General features: G+C 36.1%; 1 protein-coding gene across 10 annotated transcripts in view; it reads left to right on the top strand.

Annotated features, from left to right (window-relative positions):
• Positions 1–19,169, top strand: part of dmd (dystrophin) — a 728,160-nt gene that overhangs the window by 373,033 nt on the left and 335,958 nt on the right. For all 10 annotated transcript variants that reach the window (XM_041259003.1, XM_041259005.1, XM_041259010.1 and 7 more), the window contains 2 exons: positions 6,825–6,997; positions 18,227–18,377. In XM_041259003.1, the coding sequence (XP_041114937.1) occupies positions 6,825–6,997; positions 18,227–18,377 (324 nt within the window). The remainder of the gene's footprint in view (positions 1–6,824; positions 6,998–18,226; positions 18,378–19,169) is intronic.

Here is a 19,169-nt window from a genome sequence, read left to right as displayed (position 1 = left end):
CCTTCTCCCCAATATATATCAGTATTCATCACAAAACCTGGGTTGGCAGAGGCCCCGATGAGAATAAATGCAGACACTGACATCCTCTCACACAGATAGAAGGTTCCGCAGGTTGAAACTGACTGGCAGGAACTCGGAGAAAGCTCGGCTCTCTGCCCCGATATTCTTTATTGCACAGAAGGATAAACAGAGGGTCTCGCTGTGCTGTCTGGCCTGTTATAACCAAACAGCTACATGTTCTGTTTTAAATTATGTTGCTGATTGGTTATTTTATAAATATATGTGTATACAATGAAGAACAAAAGTAAATTTTCAGCTTCCGCCTTCTTCAGACAGCATGGTAGAAATAGCTAGTGATGTTGTGTTTAAGTTTGAAAGTTGCTCTGACTTTCTGTACAGATAAATGTTCTAAGAACACTGTGACATAGAATTCTGAGGTGGAGTTCCAATCCTAAAAGGATGCATCGTCTTCCAGGTTCACGAAATAGGCTATTGTTTTATTTTTTGTCTTCTCCAGGTGTATTGGTCATACAGAAGAGCTGTCTCTGTAGCTGTCAAGTAATTTTGTCTTGCAGGCAGAGTATCCACAGTGTCTGGCTAATTAAAACATTTAATTTTCATTCATTGTTAAATAAAATAGGCTAATGTCTGCATTATGAGCATTAAAATGACAGATTATAGTCTTTAATTAATACAGATCACAAAATGATTTTTTCCTATTATATAGTAAAATATGAATTGCCATTCCATATTTTATGCAAGCTGTGCATGATTAAAGGATTTATTTGCGTAATAGTTGCTATTTTATAGACATTTGAGTCTTGTTTATATTACTTTACATTGTAAGAACTAGAATGGTCAAAAGAAACTGTGACCCAGGAAACTGATAGTCAGCTACTGAAGGGTCGTCTATTAGTCTCCCCCATATGCTGTACAATCTTGCTGCCTTGGCCTGATTTACATCCGCAACTAATCACTTGTTCTCCCACATATATCTGATATGATTATAGCTGACACCAACTTTAATGATATTGATCACTGTGGTTACAAGTAAGTATTGCCGTTGATTTAATTTAGCTGAACTATTAAATTGTCATGAGATGCAGTAGCAGGCTAAATTCCATCTCCTCTCAAAATAAATCTCTGGCAACAAGCAAATGGGCCTTGTACGTTCATGGGCTCTGGGAGAGGGGGATGTGTTTGATCATAGCCTCTAATGAATATTTATTTCCTCGTAAAATCATTCATCATCGTCTTTATCCAGCAGTAATAATAGAACTGTGCATACAGCCGCTGTTTGGGGGATGGGGGTAGTAGAAATTAAATTGTGGTTGTTTTTTTGGTTTTTTTTTGCCTTTGATTTACATAAATCAAATTATAAAGGCATGATGTGTGGTGTTATCGTTTAACATCTTATCTGCTGGGATAATAATAATAATAATAATAATAATAATAATAATAATATAATAATATAATAATAAATATAATAATCTAGTATAATGTATATCTAGGATTTATGTCAAATGTGTGTCCTCGCCAACTGCCATTAAAGAAAATACCCATTATAGCTCATAATGTAATTATTAACCATAATAAACACAATACCTCAATAAGAACTAGCGATTCTGGAATAATTATCCCTAGATTAATGATGAAAAGAGATTAATAATTAATATTATGTATGTTTAAGAATTTCAAATCATTCATAAATGTGTATTTGTTATCAGACAGAAAAAAAAACTAACAATCCAAATTATTATTACATTTATTCATATTCTCAAAGGAAGAATAATAAAGGTTAGGCTTCATAGTTAAAAACATATGTATAAAGAAGAAACAAAATAAAACATTCAAGGAAGAGTAATGCATTGTTAAATGTTCATAATGAATCCTTGATGTGCTCTCTGGTCATAGAGTTCTGCATTAGTGAAGCAGTCTTAATAGTTCATCACACATTGTTCGGTTCAGTCATGCATTATATATACATGTGCTAGCTTCCAGTGGCGAAGTATGCGTGGACAATGTTCTAGCATCTAGTTGAATAGTCACATATTACATATTGTGACAATATCAATAACATGGCTTCAGTTCAGTTACTTGTAAACAGACAATATAAGTTTGATACTTATTCGATTTTTTAAACAAAGTCTTCTTAACACGGTCGTCCTCTCTGTGGAAGTTAGTTGTGCATGAAGGCTGTGAAGGCTGTAGGCAAAAGCTTTCGCCATTCCGGAGGGAGCCCATCTTCTCCGGGATCGCTTTGAAAATTATATCATTGTGTTTTCACTGAGGAACTTCGGAGTTTGAGTTGAGAGCGATGAGATTGAAGAGAGAAAGTGTAAATCCATAGAGCGAATCCAAAGAGTAAAAATCCTTGTTTTGAGTTTAAATAACACAATGTATAGGTGTTCCCTTGTACTGTAAACAAGTCTTTGTTGGTCCTTCCATTGGTTCACAGTATTTGATAGACAGTTGCGTGTCACACAAAAACGGTGTGTTAGAAATGGAATGTATCCACCAATTGCGTTATCAAAGAATTTTACATTCGTCATTTAAACCTCCTATTCAATATAACTTTAGTTACATTCATTAGAGAAGCATATAAATTTCAGTTTCATTTTCTATACAAAATTACGATTACAAGCATATCAAACACATTCAATCAAAGGATAATATTCAAAAATAGTTATTAGTTTATAATAATCATTTAAAACACAATATACTTGTGTCTACAAGTTATGTAATTAAAAATGATTCATAAAGTATTTTAACTAACTTTTAACACAATAATGGTACAACTGCATATTCACTGTAGCTTGGTAAGTTTTATGTAACCTTACTATCAGACAATCAGAGAGCACAATCAGATAGCATTCAACAAGCTTTGAAGTAGATTGCAAAGTGCTGTGTTTGTACTCGATCCTGCGACATGGCAAGTCTTTTACAAATTGGGTTTTCTACAATTAAGCAACCAATAAGCCAAAAGGAAAGCGCTGAAATCAATAAATCATAAAGAAAGTAATAATGGAAAAAAAATGAAGACAAATATTTAGCATGGAGGCTTCATTATGACAGTGGAAAAAAAGTAACGTTCTGCCTTGTTTGTCGTCAGTTTCCCAGACTTGCAGATAAAACAGCAGCTTTATTTGTTGTGAATTCAACATTTCGGATACCCAGATATACGATTGAAGTGTCTGACTTTTTGATTTGGGATCCAATGTGTTAAGGTCAAAAATGCCATTCACAATCTTTCCAGGACTCGTTGGTATCACTCAGCAAGGTTGGCGCTGACTTGGGAAAGGCTGCACAAGCAACAACTCTCTAAGAAGGATTGTTATTATTTTGTATTATAAATATTGTTTAAATAGTATTTATTATTAGAATTAGGTTTATTTGAATACACAGGGTGCAACATATGTGTCTATTTGATTACCCGAACTCTGGCCTCTTACGCTACCAAAAATAAAAGGCAAATACTTATGTACAAGCAGACAGCATAACAGTTTAAGTCGATAAAGTTTAGCTGGGCTCATAAAGTGTACAAACACTGTCCAAGACGAGATTTATTTGTTCAGTACCCTATTTCCTTATGCACAAGCTTTTGTTTACTGAATTAAAATACAGAACTCAATGAGCAGCAACCTCACGTATTTCTTCCAAATAAAGCAACAGTAGCATAATATTGTGCAAACCACCAAATAATAATTTATAACAAATAATATTTATAAAATAATTGTAATAGTGTATATATTGTAACCTGGCCAAAACAATAGACAATACATACAATAGTTTAACATTACTAATAACAACAAGCCATCAAGTACTGACATCAGATGAATCTAAGTCAAGTTACTTTGTTTATTCAATAAACTGTAAATAATTCAAAACAAGGATCCCTGGTTGTACGTTTATTGGTCAGTGCAAATGTTGACGTTACTCCATCCATTCACAGAAAGTCAACAGGAGTCTGGAATTAAAAAATAACTCCTTTCCAACTTCAAATATCTTGCCTTTTCTTATTAGTCACTGTGTTGTTCTGCTTAACATTTACTATGTCTTTATATTCATCATAACATTAAATTACCTTCCTAATTTCAATGTTACTGAAGTTTGGATTACTTCTTTTAGCATTTGCTATATACATTATTTTATTTCAGTTCACATATTCAAAGTTTGCCAGTGCCATGCTCCCAGAAGCTGTTTCACAACTGGCTAGCAACAGCTGCAGAAGCTGCTGTGTACAGTCATTATAGAGGAACTCATGCAGGGATCTGTTAACATTAGCTAAAAACAAAGCAATAAAATTGGCAACATTTGCAAACAGAATACGATTACTGCAGAATGTTGCTATTACAAGCATTGAATAATTAATTAGGGTCCTTATATTTTAATATGCAAATAGCAACAGGTGTCGTGAGACATGTGGACAAAAAAGATTTTAAAAGATCATATAAACACATTTCCTACTAAAAAAATGAAAAGATAATGTTACAGTCAATCTTATGGTGTCCCAATTATATACAGACATGTCATGGTTTACGAAAGAAATATTCAGGCAGTTTCAGTGGGATTTTTATTTATTTTTTTAAACTGAAAAAATGTCCGCCTCACGAACAAAGATTGTTTTTTCTGATGAAAGAAGATTATCCCGTCGCGAAAAAGGATATTTTTGTCTTGAGGCCAATTCTGTTTTTAAGCTCAAACATCTCAGAACCACCATTTAAAATCCCTATAACTCAAGATCAAATTAATATTTTTTCACCAACCAGAAAAAGACACTATTCTGGGCCGTCCCCTTGTACCCTAAAATTGTCAAACAGTCAATTGTCAAAATTGTCCCCCTAAAATTCCAAACCGTTTTGGAGCTTGAGACTGACAAAAAACAAAACAACAAAAAAACACAGAAATGTTGTACTGTCTGAATCTCCGAATCTGCATATCCGAGCAGAACTAAATGGCTCACATACCGTGTCACTATAACAAGGGCGCTGGAACTAGAGGTGCTGGGGTGCGGTAGCACCCCCTTGGCTTTGCATGGCTTCCGTTATATACAGGGGTTAAGGTTTTGTTCAATGGCTTTCAGCACCCCGACTTAAAAAATCATTACTTTATTATTACTTTATTATTTCAAGCGTCCATAAATACTTTACCAGAATCTTCTAGACCATGCAGCAGGTTAATGCACTATGCTGTGCCATGAGGGCTTACATTTAATAATGTAACAGCTTATGTTATAGGACATTCCTTCTGAAAAGTCAATTATGTTTGGAAGTACTTAAACTCATTTCACGTTCAAACCCTGTATGCCCTTATGGTGCTGATGATTATTTGTATTTCCAGTTGAGTTGTACTCAGGAATACATATATAGAGTAATATTATTAAGGGCACATATCCCATTCAGAAGAAGAGGAGGGCTGCAGTTTTAAGTGTCGAAGTGTACTTTTATTAACAAACAGAAAACAAAAACAAAAGGTTTTCAAAAACACTGTTCACAAACTCACCCTAAACTCTTCTCCCAAACAAAGGATTTTTGCTTCCTTTTAGACCATGTGGCTGGGACTTGATTGATGATCAATTATTCAATCAAGATCCAGCCACATTCCACACGTGTATTCGGCAGGGACAGAATTAGCCCCATCCCTGCCAAACTTAAATAAAGATACACTGCTTATGTGCAGGGCTTCTGCTTTGTCACAGTGCCACATACATACAGACCTCAATGCATACTGAAATTGTAAAACCTTAAATTGTGACGTATAGTGTATAGGTATGTACTACAGTATATCCCATTCGCAAAGGACATGAACTATCGGTGGATTCACATGCAATTCTCACAAGACACAAAAGCATAAAAAGTGAAGCAAACAGAAAGACGTTTTAATGTGATTGCCTGTGTGATGAATGGCTATGGTCTGACGAGTTGTTGACTGCGTGTTGAAGACAGTAATCTTTGAGAATGTGGCAGTGGAAAGTCTGTAATATTTGTGTATTTATTTAATATTGCATTATAAAGGAATTCATAACTAGTGAGCGTTGGTACAGTGTGGAAGTCTTTATATCCGAGCTGGATATGACTCCATCGTGATGGTAGAGTGCCAGTGGGAGAGTAGATATATCTGACCAGGTCAGAAATGAATCTCCATCAGGAGCTCATTTTGGTGCTCAGACTCGTAATTCCTTTCTGAGGGATGCTGCTAACAGTGCAAGGCTTTATTGTTATTGTGTTAGCAAAACTCCCAGAGCAACTTTAAAACAGTTCATTTTTTCATTATTATTACTGGACTCTGGCCTTCAAAGCTATTGCTGCCACTCACCTTGACTGTAGACAGATGATATTTGAGCAGAAGCATGTTTGGCAGAGATGATTAAAATCATAGGGGCTGTCAGAAGGCATGCATGAAAGCTCATTGATCATATTAGCAAGTGTTCGTTGAATTCATTAGCTGTGCATATTGGATGTAATATCTTTTTCACAAAAGCAGTGTAAGAATAATCGCTTTTTTGCAACATAGTTGAACTCTTTCCCTGTTATCATGGGCTTATCATGTCCCTGACAGAAGGCTACTACAAACCAACCCAGCATTATTGCTTCTACTGTCTTTGTGTTGCTAGGCAATAGTTTATCGTCAACACCACTTTTTTATGTGACTAATTTAATAATGCTTGTACGCCTTGTATTTTACTGTATGTTTTGTATGTATATACTGTAATGTACTATAATATTTTCTTGTTGAAAAGGGCCCTCATAAAAAATCTTTTTTTTAAAAATTGTTGATAGATTTATTCCTGCTCAGATTAACTCGTATCTCCCTCATTTCATCAGAATGTGAAATACAACCTGGGGCAGTTGTCTAGTCGAGTGGAGGGTGTCCACAGTAAGAAAGCAGCAGCCCTTCAGAGTGCCTCAACTGTGGAAACCGAGCAGATCCAAGAGGCCCTGAGTCAGCTGGATGTAAACTGGGAAAAACTTAACAAGTTGTACAAGGACCGTCATGCGTAAGTAATACCACTGGAGTTCTTTAAGCAATAATACATAACAGGGTGTGTGTTATCATGCGATATCATCACTCCTTGGGTGCGTTGTGAGGCACGAAACAAAGTCGTGCAACCACCTAAGAAGTGGTGATGTCTCTTGATAACATACAGGCTCTGGAGTATATTATTGCTATTATTAAATGGGTCTATGAGAGTGTTGTTGGTAAATAAAGAAAACTTTAAACTTCTTTAAATATTTTTTTTATTTGTGTAACCTTCCACTGAGAGACAAAGTAGTACCACCGTAAATCAAATTGTTAGCTTAAGAATAAAAGATTTGATTTTAAACCGTTTTCTTAGTATTTTATTTTTGGGTCTTCAATAATAGTTTCTTGTGTAGGCTGTGTAGATATTGAACTGGATGTTGCCATTCATTGCTTCAACATGTATGTATGGGTTTTGTCCAATAGACGGAACTGCTGCTGCTGTTGAAGTTTTGTTTTTAAATCAATGTCAATGTTCTTAAAAGTCACATGGTCCATTTTGTCTGGTGCTTGCTGTTTTGCTTCCTTTACCTCACTATGGCGAAATGTTGACATTTTCTTTTCTTTTTCAGTGTTTTGAGCTGCAGAACTTGTGTAGTTAATCTCAGGGATTGCTGTCATACTGCCTGACTCAAGCGATTTTGTTTACCGAGGTGTAAAGTTACAGCTGGCGTATTGATTTTGTTTACTGGGTTTGTTTGCTGGTACGGAGAAAGAAGTTCCGCGCTATTGTGTTATCAGCAGATATCTAATGGCTAGGGAGAAGGCCTCAGCCAATCATAATCTTGTATTTTCACCAATTGGTTCTGTCCATTTAATAATAAGAATTACTATTCAATGCAGTTGCTGTTACCTGCAAGATATTGAGAAAGACATTATCTACAAGTTATACCAGCTGCAAAAGAAGAAAAAAATGTGAATAAATACCTCTTTAAAAAGTGTTTTTAGGTTATTGTGTGAAGAGGAATGATTATGGTGCTTTTGAAGCAAGTTTCAATAAGTCCTGTTAGCTTTAGAGGATATCCACTTGTGAGATAATGACTGATCTACTTGGAACCTGACCGAGATCCATGAGGTTTATTAATTATAGTTGGCTAACTCTGGAGTGAGTGCAAGAGATGAGACACAGGAGGTTTGCAAATGCAAAACAATGAGATCCCTTTCCTCTTTGCCTTCCTTTCTAACCATCTCTTTAGAATATAAATTAGTCTGTTAGCCTGGACTTTCATTATTGAGGTGTAAACAGAGATCAGAATTCAGAATTCTAGAGAACATCCTTTGTGACCTTCGCTCTGCAGCACACTGCAGGGGAAGCCAGCTGCTCATTGGAATGGAGACTGCATTAAACATTGCATTTTATTAAAGGAGACAAAAAGAATATGTAAAGAATAAATGTTATAAAACTACTGATTACTATCCATGCTATCTATAGATATACAGTATTCTATTGTATTCTATTGGTATACTGTATCTGTTGCAGTATCTTGCAATTCATCTGCACAGGCTGTATTAAAGGGCAGATTGTTAGGGTCAGAAATATTACAGTTATCTTAACTAATGATTCTTGTTTAACTGTATAGCATTTCCTTTTTCAGTTACAAGATCCATAGGGGTCACATGGGTGCTTTTTACTTCTGCATTAAAAAGCCACAATGATTGACTGAAACAGAAAGTCATGTACCTAAACATTTTAAGCAATAATTGACTATGATACTGCATTTCAGACCCATATCAAGTGTCTCTTTAAGCCTTTAGCCTTGGCCATAAACCCTACCTATTCATGAGTGTTATATCTTGAAGTTTGTCTTCTCTGCCTTTTCCTTGTGGATAGGAAATGATGTTTGGAAGAAGACAGAAAAGTGAATACATGAATATGTGATACATGTTGAGTTTGTCCCCTCATCTTTGGGGAGTTGGTAAAGCATAGATTCTGTCTATTGAATAACATAGTCCTGACCTAAGTTATCTTTCAGTTGTGTCTTTTTTTCATCATAAATTACAGGCAGGCTTTTATTGACTTCAAATGGTAACACTTGTAATGCTGCTAATAGATACTTCTCCTTAGATTCCTGTTGTCCTCGTCTCATTGGGCCATTGAAGGCTCCCTTGAAAGGCAGCTTGTGACAATGTTTAAACCAAAAAATTATTTGTGAGAGCTGCTAGATTTTTAAAATGTAATTGGGATCCATAAAGCATTAACACCTGGAATTGGTGCTACTTGAAAGTGGTTTTCATTTTGAAGCAGAATTTATTTGATAACTGTAATACCCAGGCAATACAAAAAGAATCACATTATATTATTTCCTACAAATGTATTTAGGAAAATAATTGAATTTGAACACTGAATAACTGAGAAAACAAAAACAATACATGTAAATTGCAGTAATCAATTAGAATCCCATGTGCATGTTTTAACCACTAGTAACCTAAATTGAATTTGAATTTAAACAAGTGGAGTTAGGCTGAAATGAAGTCACTTTTGTGTTTTGTTTTGTTTGAAGAGCTATTCATGCTCCTTGACTACTGAGGTAGTGCAAAGGGAGAAATAAAAAAAAAATATCTTTTCATGTAGTGTTTGCAATGCGCCTTCCATAGCACATTTTACACTCAACAGCACAACTGTTTTCGTACACAGAGGTGCCACCATCATTTTTAAAGCCAGTATCATATTCCTGCCAAAAGGATGGTCCCTACTTACCTTAAACAGCATCTATTTTTGAGCAGCTACCCACGAGTGATCTTGTCTGAAAATCAGCTTGTATCTTACAGCACCCAATACTGTAAACAGAATGGCTAATTATAATGTGATATCATTTCCATCTGCTCCAAACTCTGACAGAAGCCATCTAATACATCAATATCAGTGTCTACTATATATTATTTCTGTAATTTTAGGCAGTTTCTCAATGCAAACCCTTTATCCTGTCCCATTCTAAAACCAAAAAAAAAAATCCCTTCTGGTTCCTAGACCAGAATAGCTTGAAGTTCACCAGCTGACACGACTGTCGTTGACTTACACTGCAGCATACACGGGCATAACCAGCAGCAGCTATCTCAAATTGTTTTCAGCCACTCTCTGCATCACTAAGAAACTGAACTCCCTGATCCATTTCCTCTGAGACACATACTGTAGCAATTGCATTATAAGCTTAATGTCTGGGGCTCAAACTTACACAGGCTTGCCAGTAAATAATTGTTTTGTTTTGCCAGTATCTACCCCAAAAAAGTGGGATGAGAGATGCCAGAATTGCCTTCACAATGCATGTTTGTGAAAGCCAACTTAAACCCTCCATACAGATTGGACTGAGAATCATTTTTTTTTTTTTAAAGAAATGCTGCAGGAAATAAAATAATCACTTTTGTCAAACATATATATATGCAAAAGTTTTAGGCAGGTGTGAAAAAATGCTGTAAAGTTAGAATGCTTTCAAAAATAAACAAGTTAATAGATTATATTTATCAATTAACAAAATGCAAAGTGAGTGAACAGAAGAAAAATCTACATCAAATCAATATTTGGTGTGACCACCCTTTGCCTTCAAAACAGCATCAGTTCTTCTAGGTACACTTGCACAAAGTCAGGGATTTTGTAGGCATATAGTCAGGTGAATGATTAAACAATTATACCAAACAGGTGCTAATAATCATCAATTCAATACATAGGTTGAAACACAATCAATAACTGAAACAGAAACAGCTGTGTAGGAGGAATAAAACTGGGTGAGGAACAGCCAAACTCAGCTAACAAGGTGAGGTTGTTGAAGACAGTTTACTGTCAAAAGTCATACACCATGGCAAGACTGAGCACAGCAACAAGACACATGGTAGTTATACTGCATCAGCAAGGTCTCTCCCAGGCAGAAATTTCAAGGCAGACAGGGGTTTCCAGATGTGCTGTCCAAGCTCTTTTGAAGAAGCACAAAGAAACGGGCAACGTTGAGGACCGTAGACGCAGAGGTTGACCAAGGAAACTTACTGCAGCAGATGAAAGACACATCATGCTTACTTCCCTTTGCAATCGGAAGATGTCCAGCAATGCCATCAGCTCAGAATTGGCAGAAAACAGTGGGACCCTGGTACACCCATCTACTGTCCGGAGAAGCCTGGTCAGAAGTGGCCTTCATGGAAGACTTGCGGCCAAAAAGCCATACCTCCGACGTGGAAACAAGGCCAAGCAACTCAACTATGCACGAAAACACAGGAACTGGGGTGCAGAAAAATGTCAGCAGGTGCTCTGGACTGATGAGTCGAAATTTGAAATATTTGGCTGTAGCAGAAGGCAGTTTGTTCACCGAAGGGCTGGAGAGTGGTACACGAATGAGTGTCTGCAGGCAACAGTGAAGCATGGTGGAGGTTCCTTGCAAGTTTGGGGCTGAATTTCTGAAAATGGAGTTGGGGATTTGGTCAGAATTAATGGTCTCCTCAATGCTGAGAAGTACAGGCAGATACTTATCCATCATGCAATACCATCAGGGAGGCATCTGATTGGCCCCAAATTTATTCTGCAGCATGACAACGACCCCAAACATACAGCAAAAGTCATTAAGAACTATCTTCAGCGTAAAGAAGAACAAGGAGTCCTGGAAGTGATGGTATGGCCCCCACAGAGCCCTGATCTCAACATCATTGAGTCTGTCTGGGATTACATGAAGAGAGAGAAGCAACTGAGGCTGCCTAAATCCACAGAACTGTGGTTAGTTCTCCAAGATGTTTGGGCCAACCTACCTGCAGAGTTCCTTCAAAAACTGTGTGCAAGTGTACCTAGAAGAATTGATGCTGTTTTGAAGGCAAAGGGTGGTCACACCAAATATGGATTTGATTTAGATTTTTCTTCTGTTCACTCACTTTGCATTTAGTTAATTGATAAATATAATCTATTAACATGTCTATTTTTGAAAGCATTCTTACTTTACAGCATTTTTTTACACCTGCCTAAAACTTTTGCACAGTATTGTGTGTGTGTGTGTGTGTGTGTGTGTGTGTGTATATATATATATATATATATATATACACACACACACACACACACACACACATTAACCTGTCTGTAAAATCTTTATATTTTTGTCACTTTTCAGACATCCCACACACAGTCACATCTGAATGAATAATAACATGTCTGTCACCCAGTCAGTGGTCTGTAGCATTGTGATTAATGAAGGGTTCGGTTCCATTTCAGCAGAGGCGTGTGTCTGTCAGAAATGGGATTCTATATATATTTGTCTCTCGGGACTGTTTTAATTAATGTTTTTGTTAAGCACCATTTTGATTAATTAAATCTAAGTTTGCCGTTCATGAAACTTAGAGGGTTTATGTAGTTTTGTTCTGGTTTTTCAAAGCACTGTTTAACCTAAGAGCATGTTTATAAAATCTCTTTAAAAAACAGTCATTGGATAAATATTCCTTAAACCCATAGTGAAATGATGGTAACATATATTAAACTATAAAGTTACAGTATTATAAAAAAAAAAAAGAGTAAAACTTGTCTTATCCAAATAATTGAGTTGTAGATGTAAGTAAATACCGGTAATTCTGAGACTCTGCCAAGCTCACCTGATAAAGGCACCAGGGTGAGTCTTACAGTCAGGGGAGCTGGGGAGCATTGCATTGGAAGGGTTGAAGACAAAATCTTGTTTCTTATTTGTTTTAGAAATTTTGAAAAATTCATTTGTTTTTCCTTTTTACTTATTTTTTTTATGTAACAGTTTGAAGTAAAAAGCATTGAAAATGTGTCCTACTTCCGTAGCTCACTGCCTCTTTATAAGCATTGAAACAGAGCGAAGGGACTTGTGCAAGTTACTGCCTGTGCTTCAGAAAGATATGCTCGCAACAGAATTTTAGTGTAAAATTCATTGGACGTTCTGAAATTAAACCTATGTTCTGCTAACGGCCAATCATTATTGAGCATGCAGGCTTAACTGTTGTCATCGTGACAAACAATTCAGCAACACGTGTCACTTTTCAGTTATATAAATTCATCAGTTTGTCCCACCGCCTGCTTCTGCAGTAAGGCTGTTTTCATCAATATATTCCACAGCCTGGGTTGTAATAATTTGAACTCAAATTGTGAATATTTTCATTTCTCAGCTCAGCTTCATAACAGTTTTGAAAGCAACCATTATTTAGTTTGTGAAGCTCAGAAAGCAATATGACAGAGTTAAGGAAATGTGTGATTCTTTACTGTACACTATATTATCAATATGTGTTGTAGGATGCCGGGATGAATGATAGTGGCTGTCCTCTAACGTGGTACTTACTTATGTCATGAGGATGTTTATGTTTTATTCAATTCTTTGACCCGTACAGATGGCTGTTGATGTCTCTCGGCCACAAGTAAGTACAAGTTGATTGTGCAGGGCAGCACAAAACAAGAGATTTGTGTTGACCTTTATCTGACTGCTGTGATTTATGAAGTAATTTAATTATCTTTACAGAGAGAAAGTTACAGAACAACATAGTAGGTATTTGCTAGTGTTGGCTTTACTGCATTTAAAGGTCAAAATACATTATGTACTTCTGCTAACAATAGGTAGCCCCATAAAACTTCTTCAGTTGAGGCATATGGGTTTGCATCTCTTGATACAGCTCATATGAATGACATTCAAAAGTAACAAAAATGATTGGCACAAGAGACCCTTTCAGGTACTGTGTGTTTACTACATGATTTTTAGGTTCTGGTTCTTTGGATGTTTTTTTGAAAGAACAGTTCTTCCTGGGGAAATTAGATTTTCATAACCCTGAGCAGGCTCTGGTATGTCCTGCAAAGTTAACTATAGCTTCTCAGTACTTTGTCGCTGCCAAGAAATTCAAATGCAACTGTAGTGCCGATAACACCCTCCCTACCTTAAATCACGAAGAATATTTGTAGGATTTTATTATTTTTAAGAAAAGGCTATCGCATTGAAATGTTCTCTAGGACAGATGTGGAAAGGTTTCCAGGAGCCCTTATTAACAGTTGCAGTGGAACTGATCTGTCACTGAGGTTACAATTTAGAGAGAAGAGTTGTCATTACGGCTTGAAATCCAAAATGTGTAGGCAAGCAATTGTACTCCACATTATGTGAGAATTGTCTGTTTTTAAAATTACCTGTTTTAAGATTGATCCAGACACAGGGGTTGTACCGACAGACTGGAAAATTGCAAACGTAATACCGATCCACAAAAAGGGAGACAAAACCAAACCAGGTAATTACAGACAGTCAGACTTCTATTATATACAAACTTATGGAAACTATAATAAGATCCAAAATGTAAAATGACCTATATGTTAACAGTATCCTGGGAGACAGTCAACATGGTTTTAGGAAAGGGAGATCGTGTCTAACTAACCTGCTTGATTGTTTTGAGGATGAAACATTGATAATGGATAGTTGCAAAGCATATGACATGGTTTATTTAGATTTCCAGAAAGCTTTTGACAAAGTCCTGCATAAAAGATTAATTCTCAAACTGAATGCAGTAGGGATTCAAGGAAATGCATGTACATGGATTAGGGAGTGGTTAACGTGTAGAAAGCAGAAAGTACTGATTAAAGGAGAAACCTCAAAATGGAGCGAGGTAACCAGTGGAGTATCACATGGATCAGTATCAGGTCGTCTGCTATTCCTAATCTATATTAATGATTTAGATTCTGGTATAGTAAGCAAACTTGTTAAATTTGCAGACCACACAAAAATAGGAGGAGTGGCAAACATGGTTGCAGAAGCAAAGGTCATTCAAAATGATCTAGACAAGATTCAGAACTGGGCAGACACATGGCAAATGACATTTAATACAGAAAAGTCTAAGGTACTACTCGCAGGAAATAAAAATGTGCATTATAAATATAATATGGGAGATACTGAAATTGAAGAAGGAATCTATGAAAAATACCTAGGAGTTTTTGTTGACTCAGAAATGTCTTCATCTAGACAATGTGGGGAAGCTATAAAAAAGGCCAACAAGATGCTCAGATATATTGTGAAAAGTGTTGCATTTAAATCAAGGGAAGTAATGTTAAAACAGTACAATGCATTAGTAAGACCTTATTTTGAATATTGTGTTCAATTCTGGTCACCTCGTTACAAAAAGGATATTGCTGCTCTAGAAAGAGTGCAAAGAAGAGCTTTAAAAGGCATGTCATATGCAGACAGGCTAAAAGAATTGAATCTATTCAGTCTTGAACAAAGAAGACTACGTGGCGACCTAATTCAAGCATTCAAAATTCTAAAAGGTATTGACAATGTCGACCCAAGGGACTTTTTCGACCTGAAAAAAGAAACAAGGACCAGGGGTCACAAATGGAGATTAGACAAAGGGGCATTCAAAACAGAAAATAGGAGGCACTTTTTTACACAGAGAATTGTGAGGGTCTGGAACCAACTTCCCAGTAATGTTATTGAAGCTGACACCCTGGGATCCTTCAAGAAGCTGCTTGATGAGATTCTGGTATCAATAAGCTACTAACAACCAAACGAACAAGATAGGCCGAATGGCCTCCTTTTGTTTGTAAACTTTGTTATGTATCAAACCATTCCAGTTAGATTAAGGTGAAAGCATGCTTATAGCTGTATTTCTCTTTGTGTTTTAGAATTGTAATGTTCTTGTTCAGTTTGTTTAAGAACTCAAGACAGGGCAAAGTGCAGTTTGTTTTGATGATGGGAATGGCTTTCACAGTTTCAACCGTGTATCTGGTAGGCTTGTAACGATAACTATAATAATCGAATTAATTATCGATTAGGATCACGTGATAACACATTGATAATGTTTTAATGAAATCGAATATCCTAACTTACTGTCAAGAATGTAATCTGTGTTGTTGCTTCTAAAAGTTACTGAGAATATGCGTCTGTGAATAAATACAGGAGAATGATGCAGAGATCAAGAGTAATCAATCTTTATTTTATATAATGCATTTCATAGTGGACCGCCATCACAAAGTGCTTTACAAGATGCAGGAACAACAAGAAAATCCATAATACAGAGAAATGCATAATGCATGATATACAGTAAACAAAAGCAATGCATAATACATTAAATACAGTGGAAACTGCATAAGACATGATGTAAGAAATAACCCGCGACAGGGTGTGCGGTAAGACAATTCTTACCGCACGCCCTGGTTGCATTGTGAGGCATGAGAAATATTACTATATATTATAGGATATTATGTATCCTTCCACTGATAAAAAATAGTCCCTGAAGACTCTTTGATTGCAACATATATTTTGTACTTTTTTATTTGCCATAAACGTTACATTGGCGATGTATCCGAATCTGCAGTATAGCGAGGGGCGATATAACGAGGGGCGGGTGTATTTCCATGTGAATAGGACATAATATTAATGTAGTTTTCAAAGATAGTTTTCTTTTTCTCCTTTGGACAGTGGGGTTGATTTTTTTTCCATTTTTTTTTCTTCTTAATTTACCATTATGTTTGCACTAGAAATGTGTCAGATTTTATACAAAACAATGCAAAGGCTAGTGATGGCATATGAAAGGAATATGAACATTGGAGAGTGCTATATTGAAACGCCAATGTATTTACCAAACATGTCTTAAAACATCTGGATTTGTTTGAATTAGTTTTTTGTATCATTCTCTATAAAAAGACAACTTACTGTTCCTTTAAACTGTTACTGCTTTTTTTCAAGCTTTTTAACTCAATAATGATCGATAATTGTCATTAGATTTGTACGGTAATTGATGTCAACATCAGGGTTCAATTTACACTAGTACCTGGATTTTTCTGCTGTCCACAGGTCATTCGTGACAGAAAACACTCTCTCCACTGAAGCATTACTGCCAGGCAGGCACAGGATTGGTTCTACCAGTTTTTGGGGTTTTTTTTTCATATTTGTGTGTGGTACTAAGGATTCCCTGAAATGCTTGATTAATTCCATCTACCACATAATGTGATTGTTGTAGTTGTGTCATTCCATTCACCCAGTTTCCCTGTCACACACTCACTTAACAGAGTTACTTCGTCAAACCGTGCATCCTCGTTAATTGTCACATTCGGGCATTTCTTCTGCAGAAACTCGACCTGTTTCAACCTTGGATCTTAAAGGAACTTTCTTTAAATATATGTTTTACCCGTGCACAAAGTAGGGGCTTTTGTTTATGCATTTTTAGGCATGCCTTTAATACTGATGGAGACCGTTGCTAATGTCAATATTTGTTCATCTGTTTTTATATACAGTATGGTATGCATTTAATCACAGTGTCACCTTTCATGAAACATTATATTTAAACTAGACAACATGCTAGAATTTTTTTTTTTCAGTTACAGTAGTGTAGTACAGCTTGGCTTTTATTTATTTTTAAATGGGGGGGGGGGGGGGGGGGGGAATCAGACATGACTGTTCATCTTTCTTAAAAATGAAAATGGCATTTTCCACATGGTAGCTAACGGAATAATTTAAAAAAAATGTTCTCTGCCATACACATCCCTTCATTTTATACTGTAGGTCTCAATGTGCAGTTTGGACTGTAGCTGGATTTGTAACTTTATATCCACATGCTGTTATTTAAAGTAGTTGTAGCTGACAGTCTTAGCCAGTTTGCACTTTCATTAGCTACTGAAGTCTCAAATGTGCATTTTTGAAAGAAATGCATGTATTTTCATTTAAAACATTATCTGGTAGTACGCTAGGTTGAAGACATCTCTGCTTGCAAACCTTGCTTTTGGATTGTCTTGAACTTCCTGGGCCAATTCATCAGGAAAATTTATATTTTCTCTACCCCTTTATTGACATATTTTGGTGAATAACCAATCAGCTGCTTCCCCTATTGACTGATATCCTTTCAGACAGTAACCCCAGAAGGAACAGTTGAGATTCAATGACCAAGGAAGTAAAGCAGTAACAGACTTTCTGGAAAGTAAGGCAGGCAACCTGAGACCTATTCTTTACCAAGTGTAGGACCAGATGTCTGTTATAAAATGAAAATACATTATTTTTATAATGATATTTGAGACCTATGTAGCTAATGAACTTTCCAAATGGGAATTCTTTTTTGACTGCTAGTCACTTCAAGCAACTGCATGTGGATTTAAAGTTGTAAATCCAGTGTTGTTCTAAGTATTGTATCTTCTGAAAGTGTACCTGTCTGACCAAGTGCCTATCTGTTTTTCAAAAGCAGTTTTCAAAGACTTTAAATATTACCAGTGTAATTCTAGTTTACTCACACCTGTCTCTTCTATTTTTTCTTCCATTTCCTGCACCAGGAGGTTTGACAAATCTGTGGAGAAGTGGCATCGATTCCACAGCGATTTAAAAACCCTTGTCCAGTGGCTGACTGAAGCTGAATGTGTTCTGGCTAAGATGGGGACTGACTCTGGGTGCCTTGACCAAACTGAAGCCAAAGAACAATTTAAGGTAATTAATACCAGGATTTCCTGTATTTTCCTACTTAAAATGCTGTTGTGCAAACTTCATTCAGCTTGTGATACAGTACCAAGGGGTTCTTTTGAAAGCTTGGAAATCTATGTTGAATAAATCAATGGAGAACATTCATTTAAGCTGAAGTACAAACAGAAAACGAGTTTTGAAAATAATAGTTCTTCTCGTAAGAGTGTGTGGCGAAATAATCTTTATAATGTATGAGGGCGAATGGCATGTTGGGGTGTGTGTGTATTAATAGATATATATATATATATAATATATATATATATAGATATATATATATATATATTTTATAAAGAAAATTGAAAGCAAGATCTAAATAGCCCTCAAAAACCTGCAGGGTATAAAGATAGAAAAATTCTAGGCAATTACCTTTTACAAATTGGGCATCTCCGCAATTACTCGGATTACACTATATTTTTAATGACTTTTAGCTGTGTCTTCTTATTTCCAAGATACACCAAAGATATGTTTTATTTGTGTAGCCCAGTAATATGCCTTAAAATACCTTGGGAATGTACTCGCCAGCCAGATGACCAATGGAGGTGATATAAGTGGACAGTGACACAATATTATACTAAATGGGCTAAATGTGTAATTTCAGTCTATTGGTCACTTGGATGTTTAATGCAGACCTACATTACTTCTACTTGTGTGGTCCACTTGCTGATTGTTTATTAATTGTTGTTTGATTTTCCGTCAAATGAGATTGATGGTCCTTTGCAGAGTATAACATGTTAAACATAACCCTGTTGTGCTGAATGT

This window comes from Polyodon spathula, chromosome 9 (assembly GCF_017654505.1).
Source record: "Polyodon spathula isolate WHYD16114869_AA chromosome 9, ASM1765450v1, whole genome shotgun sequence".
Taxonomy (NCBI): domain Eukaryota; kingdom Metazoa; phylum Chordata; class Actinopteri; order Acipenseriformes; family Polyodontidae; genus Polyodon; species Polyodon spathula.
Note: the sequence above shows the minus strand (reverse complement) of the source record. Positions and strands in the feature narration are given on the sequence as shown.